The 6,926-nt window shown below is 39.7% G+C and overlaps 1 protein-coding gene and 1 long non-coding RNA gene across 3 annotated transcripts in view; one reads left to right on the forward strand and one right to left on the reverse strand.

Annotated features, from left to right (window-relative positions):
• The window catches only part of LOC123505087, a 33,877-nt gene that overhangs the window by 14,249 nt on the left and 12,702 nt on the right, over positions 1-6,926 (reverse strand). For both annotated transcript variants that reach the window (XR_006675045.1, XR_006675046.1), the window contains exon 2: positions 4,766-4,871. This is a non-coding gene — a long non-coding RNA (uncharacterized LOC123505087). The remainder of the gene's footprint in view (positions 1-4,765; positions 4,872-6,926) is intronic.
• Positions 1,876-5,763, forward strand: LOC123505084. The gene is made up of 6 exons (XM_045256134.1): positions 1,876-1,982; positions 2,514-2,891; positions 3,570-3,778; positions 3,898-4,054; positions 4,768-4,922; positions 5,055-5,763. The coding sequence occupies exons 1-6, from the start codon at positions 1,922-1,924 to the stop codon at positions 5,280-5,282; spliced, it is 1,188 nt and encodes a 395-aa protein (XP_045112069.1). The 5' UTR covers positions 1,876-1,921; the 3' UTR covers positions 5,283-5,763.

A 6,926-nucleotide genomic window follows, 5' to 3' on the forward strand; every position in this document is an offset into this window, starting at 1 on the left:
CTATATCCACGAGGTCTTGGATGTGGCTTAAGGAATGACTTCAATGACAGCAGGTGAAGGATGTTTCTTGATTGCTGATTGATACCTTTCTTGCAGCAGTGTATTCTACAAGGGAACCAAAGAAGTCTCGAGCGTCAGGAAAGTGATGGAGGGAGCATAACCCGCTAAAAGTCTGGCACCAGAGTCCCTACATCTGCGCACTGTCAACTTGGTCGAGATATCTTCACCCGAGCTAACACCTCAGCCACAGCGGCGTCTCTGTCTCTGTCTCTGTCTCTGTCTCTCTCTCTCTCTCTCTCTCTCTCTCTCTCTCTCTCTCTCTCTCTCTCTCTGATGTCACCACAAGGACAAGATCACTGACGCACCTTTAAAAGTTACCTAAAACTACCTTGTGTGATTGTATTTACATGCTGTCCGAAAATGTTAGATAAAGGAAACTTTTTCGAGGAAAAGGAAAAAGATACCGGCATTACCGATATTTCGAAGGAAATACATATTGATTAACATACTAATTAATTCCAATATATGCGGTTAAATCTTGTCATCTTGCTGTTAGATTTCAATTAATTCAATGTTATTAGTCTTACCGTGTTCAGATAGCCGCAGATTTCACAGCTCGAACACCGTTTCGACCTTCTTAAGTTCTTATGGCTATTTATTGCTTTTGTAAAGTTGAATTCGTAGCCTCCGAATTATTTCTTTTTCCCAAGTTTCACTGGCATTTAATCTTTATAATCATTTCGCGTCACTCATCAAGTTTCATAAACAAATACATAAACAAAAAGTTCTCAGTTCAACACATGTAATAAGAAGGCTTTAAATGTATAGTTTTTTCATCCATACTATTTGTTGGAACGCCATCCCGTTATATTACAGGGATGGCTGCTACTTCCTTGAAAGACTTCCTATCTATCTGCACTGCGTGAAAACAAGGAAAACACACAGGGAGAATCCTGCCTCAAAAACAAGATATGGATCCGGAAGTAAGATATTTCAACTAACGGAAATACTAAAAATAACTTCATGAAGCTAATAAGGTAAAAACAGTGGAGGGAGAAGGCGGTGACGACCATGACGAGGCGTGCAAAAAGGAACAACAACAACAACAACAACAACAACAACAACAACGACGATGACGACGACGACAACGATGACTAATACAATGAAAAGAAAAAAATAATGGGACAAGGTGCAAAAACAGAACAAATAAAAATACACCATTACCGTTTGATCTCCCGTTCCTCTAATCACTCACGAATTTTTTTCTGAGTCATGAAATTCACTCAGAAAAATATCAACTGCTGTGTGTTGGTACTCGTGGTCACTCAGGTCAGCGCTGAGACGCATCTTGGGAAAGTGAAAGTAAAAAAAAAAAAACATTTACGAAACAATATTGGTCTAATTTTCATGTATAATTGTTATTCCCCTTGTGAGGTGGACATTGTGTCGCGTCTGTCTCCTGTCCATATTCAGAAACACTTTGCTCTTTCACCACGACTATTTTCCAAGGCCACAGAGATTGGTTAACCGGGTTTTCTAGAGCGTTTCTCCTGTTAATAATGAGCCGTAAAGCCGTACCTTAAAGTACTCCTATAAATCTAATTAAAGACTTTTGAAATAATTGAGGTGAAGCACAAAAGTGTTTGAGAATACGAGCCTTAAGTCCCACGCATAGCTGCTATACACAACATCTTTGTAAAAAAACGCTCAATCTCTTTATATTAGGTAATTCATATCTGGTACTATAGGGAGTACAACCATGAGGGAGTAAACTGTGAAAATCAGGTGTAATCAGGAGTGCGGGATGTGACGTCAGTCTTGCAGTAGTTATGAGTACTCGCTTCTCCACAACTCGGGACACTACAGCACGTGGGCCACTGCTTCAATCATCACGCGTGTCGCTGCCGTGGATGAGAGCAAAATGTTGCCGTCTTCCCTGGTCTTCATTGGAGTGGTGTTAGTGATTCCCATCGTCTCTCCAGGTAAAAAGAAAGAAAAGAAAATTATTGAATGTTTTTCTCGTGAATAACTGTTATCATTTCGATGTTTTCTTTTTATTTCATACGTTACGGTTTTGTCGGGTACAAAAATGATCAAAACTGAACTTGATGCCTCCCAACATTTAATCAAAGAGTGTACAGATCCAAGCTTCTTGCTTCTACTTTGAAAAGGAATGTCAGTTCCCTTAAGGAAATTAAGAATTATTCAAAAGACAGGGACAAATATCTTGAAACCTACCTCTTAAAACTGCAAATTTTGTTTGATCCTAGTACATTCGATGACGAGAGTTGATAAAGTTTAGTATCTTCCCTGATGTTTAACCGTTAGGGCATATAATGTACTGTGCGTGTACTTGAAATAATCGTTGAATTGTTACATGCTACGGAACAACCAAAAGCGGCATTTGCAGTTTGTTATTATTATTATTATTATTATTATTATTATTATTATTATTATCATTATTATTATTAACATCATTATTATCGTTATTATCATTTTGATATATTTTTCAGACTGTCGCGTCACTCCCTCCAGTAGACTGGATGTAAAGAACCAGCAGCTCACAATCAGATTCTGGGGCTTCATTACTGGCATTGAGGTGCATTCTTTCCTAACAGTTGTTCTTTATGACAAAGACCTTCCTTTGTTGAAAATTGAGTGTAACCATACCCACGTCACCATCCACGCGTCTGAATTCAAAGCGGAAAAGACAAGTGAGCCAGTACCATGGCCAGTGTGTTCAGAATGGCGTCAGTTTCGCTTAGTGATACACAGCAACCACCTTGACATCACTGACGACCACAACAACACGTGGGTGAGCAGGAGCATTCGCAAGTCCCCCACTTGCTTGAAGCTTGTCATGGACCACCTCGAACCTTCCTGCAGCACGCGTTAGTATTACGTCTTAACGGGCGGGACCAGACGAGAGGGGCTTTGTTACCAACAGGTTTAAAAAAAGATAGATAAATAAACAAATCTATAAATAAAACAGAAAATAGATAACGAACAAAGACTGTGAGGAAAACACGGTAACAAAACAGTTATGTAATGAGAGAACACATGCGATGCCTAATTAGAAGAAAGGAATTAGTGGAATCAGAGAGGATAAAATATCTCACTTTCTTCAAGGATCAAAATTCCGTCTTTGAAAGAGTGAGGTGAAATTTTCTTATGTTGGGAAAAACAAGAAAACAATGAGCTCCAAACTGCAACATCAGTTATTGACAATATTCGTAGCAAGCGTAGTGGGAAAAAAACGTTTCCAAGGGAGTAAACAGTATTTAAGGTAGAAAGAAACAGATGTCTTAAGTTACAAGGATGGAATGAAAGAACTGTAGGTTGATGGTATCAACTCAAAATACTTAGAGTAAAATCCTCTGGCAAGATAAGTAGGGATAGATGGGAGACACTAGTAATTCGCTAGAAGGAAAGTGGGACAACAATACCAATGATTGCAAGATAAGGAAACGCGTTCTATTTTTTGGGGCAGTGAAAGTAACTCATCGATGGACATACGCTTTAACTGTTAGTTGTGTCAAACTCATCTTTATTCGTCACTATCCCCACAGCGACCCCCATGTGGGAGGTGGGAGCCAACACCCAAGACATTGCCGCGCCACGCTGCCACGACGCCCTCCATTTCACACTCCAAGCTGATACCATCGTCACACCGCGGCTCACGGTCGGAAACGTCAGTCTTACTTTGCATGAGCTTTCTCTATCTCAGCCTTCCTTGAGCCTCACCGTGAGGGGCACTCCTGGAGCTACGCCCGCCGTGGTGAGTTGTGGCAAGATATGGGTATTCAGTACGCTCCAATCAATGTTTTCTCATGATTTTTTTTTTCTTGAAGTTTATCTCACCTCTCCCTTAAGACCAATTTAATCTCGCCGCCACAGTTGGTAGCAGTTGTATGTGGGATGACTGTGGAGGTGGGCTGCACCGTCCCAACTTTGTCCTTGTCAAGTGAAAACGGGGCCACCTTCACTGTAACGCAACGCATCCATCTTCAGGAGTGTCCGCCTAAGACACATAAGACCAAGAAGGCGCAGTCAGGTACAAATATATTCTATAGCTAACTCATGATTTGAATAATGATTTTTACTTTCTTCTTATCCTGGAGCCTATAATACTCTACTGCGAATGATCCTTGTAAGGATTACGTTTTCTATTATTTGAAAACTTAGATTTTTGTTCAGAAATGTTTTTTTTTTTTTTCAGTTCAAGGGAGACGCAATCTCTTTGCAACTTGTGTCTTGGTACGAGTTTTTTTTATTTGTATGTTATGGCTTATAGTGCCTGTAGACATACTTGAGTATATGTGGGAAGCGCTGTTCAGCTTCCGCCCATTAGTGGTGCAGGCAATTTTATTCATAGTGGTGCCCATATTAGGACCCATATCACCACCCAAGCGCATCTTTGGTGTAACCACGTAGAACTTGGGTATCATGGTGACATGTAGGTAACTTTAAACCACTCGACAAATGGCAAAGCTTCAAAGCAGTATGTTGTGGGATTTGAACCTAAGCATGGACGTCTGCCCAATCCAACGCTCACCACCTTCTTCACTACGCCACCGCCTCCCCTAGTGGTGAGGACAAATGTCATGAGTCTAACTAAAGGAATGAGGAAAAATTGTTTTGTAGAATGAATCAGTGACATTTCTGAAGACGGAATAACTATCTCAATATTATATCTAGTGTTCGTAAATGGTGATAAGTTTAAGGCTTAACAATGTCTTTATAGATAATTTTTTCCAATACTTACAGGAGGTGGAAGTCAGGACTGCGCTCAGGTCTACCGTCTCTCTCTGTTCCTGGCCACGGTGCTGGTGGTCCTCTTGATCACACTGTGCGTCTCCTGTCTCCTCCATCTGAAGAAGAGGCAAACCAGATTACATTGTGAACAAACACCACGTGTAAGAGTATGTATGATAAATTGAATAAATGTTTTGTTTTATTCTTTGACAAGACTCGATAGATTGATCATATTATAGTCTGAAAACATACTCTGATTACTCTTCATCTGACGGTCTGACGCTTCGTTCTTCCTACAGACACAAAGGAAAGGAATGCAAAAGCATCATATCACCGAGAGTCCAACAAAACCACGGAAGGAATCACCTCTGTACCTTGAGCCCCGTCCCGCTCCAGGCGTCCTTCACCCGACACACATTACACTGCAGCCATGGATGCCTCCCTCTGCACACATCTACGAGAACAGTGATCATTCCTCGACTGACAATTATGATGATTTTGAACTCGATATTTACAATGGGAAGTAGATTTAAAGAGGAACATAATGTAACATGGTAGGATGGTATGTTAAGGAGAGCCAAGGTGAACAAGGTGGGCTTGGGTGACTCTGTAGGCTTAGGAGGGAAAATAACCGTACCGAGCGCCTAATTAAATTGAGAGATGCAGCCTTCTTTACTGGAAGACAATGCTTCACTCAAGATCATGGTTCATGTAGTACATATATATGTAGATTGTCATCTACTTTGTCGTGTTCATTTCATGTGAACATGTATTTCATCAAACTGACATATATTTCATATTCACCAAGGTCGATAATAATTTTAGCACATTGTCTTGGAACATGTTGCCATCACAAGTGAGTGTTGTTTGACAGTTTCCTCATTTTCCTTCCATCAGTTATCTCACGCTTACTAAAACATACATGTGTTCTCGGAGGCTTTAGGTTTTGTCCACTACATTATGGCAGCCTGTACATTTCATTTCTACCTCAATAAAGGTTTTCATTAGTGTTTTATTTATTTCTAATTTTTTTTCTGAGTCAAGTCTGGCAACTTCTTGGTGCTTCACACAAACTCTGCTCTGCGAGGTGCGCGTCCAGTCCACTCTTGTTGTGGCACATCAGTATCTTTTCTTTTGAAATTTCAACTTTGATTTACAGGTATTTCTCGTTTTGTGCGATATATGGGTTCCTACAGGCATCGCACAAACTGAAATCACACAAGAAAACTATTTTCCCTATAAGAAATAATGGATAATAGAGGGATAGGGGTTTTGGCCCAAAACTTTCATTCTTTTAACGAAAAAACATTTACTTGACTAATAAAGTGAACATGTTCTAAAAAATGTATCATTCTAAACCTATAATAATATGTAACCCTAAAGTATAAATGAAGTGTAAATAAAACACACAATGTTTCTTTGTTAATCTAATGCTTTCTTTATTAATTTTCCATTGATTTATTGGTTCCACATTAAACATCATTACTTCATAATTGAAAAAGGCTTCAGATTTTGGGATCGTGATTAGAAACCTCTCAGGACGTCAGTGTTCTGCGCTCATCAGCTTCTTCATCAATATTGAGATCAATGTCCTGTACTGTTCTCAGAGATCTTCTTTATTTTTCTTTTGAGAGGAAATTCCATAGTTTAGTTGTCTTGCGAGAACATAAAAGAAAACATACGCACGGGTGGTACAAATGACTGTTCTATCTTTCAGTTATTTTCAGTTATTTTGACTTCCTGTAGACAAACATATCATTGTACGATGATTAACAAAAGCTGTGCAGCAATGTTCGTCAAAGAAATAAATAAGCCAAAACCGACAGTCTGCTATGAATATATAGTGTTGCATCTTTCAAAATCTTGAAAATGTTAAAGGTCTACATTTGCTTCGTATTTGTTGAGGAAGTGATAACGGTGTACGGTAGAGTTAGAACGATAATACGGATGCTCTACATCTCCCTGTGACCTGATGATGCCGATGGTTACGCGGCGCAACGTAGGACAATAAACCTTGCGTCAGGATGTCTTGGTACCTCTACTGCATAATCATGTTGCTAAGCCAGTACTAAGCGTTCGTATGTCGGTGATGTAAGTATCACTACACTAAGACAGTCGAGACGGTAATCTTTATACAGTGTTTGACACAACTGTCAGATATAAACTTGTCT

This window comes from Portunus trituberculatus, chromosome 17, assembly GCF_017591435.1.
Source record: "Portunus trituberculatus isolate SZX2019 chromosome 17, ASM1759143v1, whole genome shotgun sequence".
Taxonomy (NCBI): domain Eukaryota; kingdom Metazoa; phylum Arthropoda; class Malacostraca; order Decapoda; family Portunidae; genus Portunus; species Portunus trituberculatus.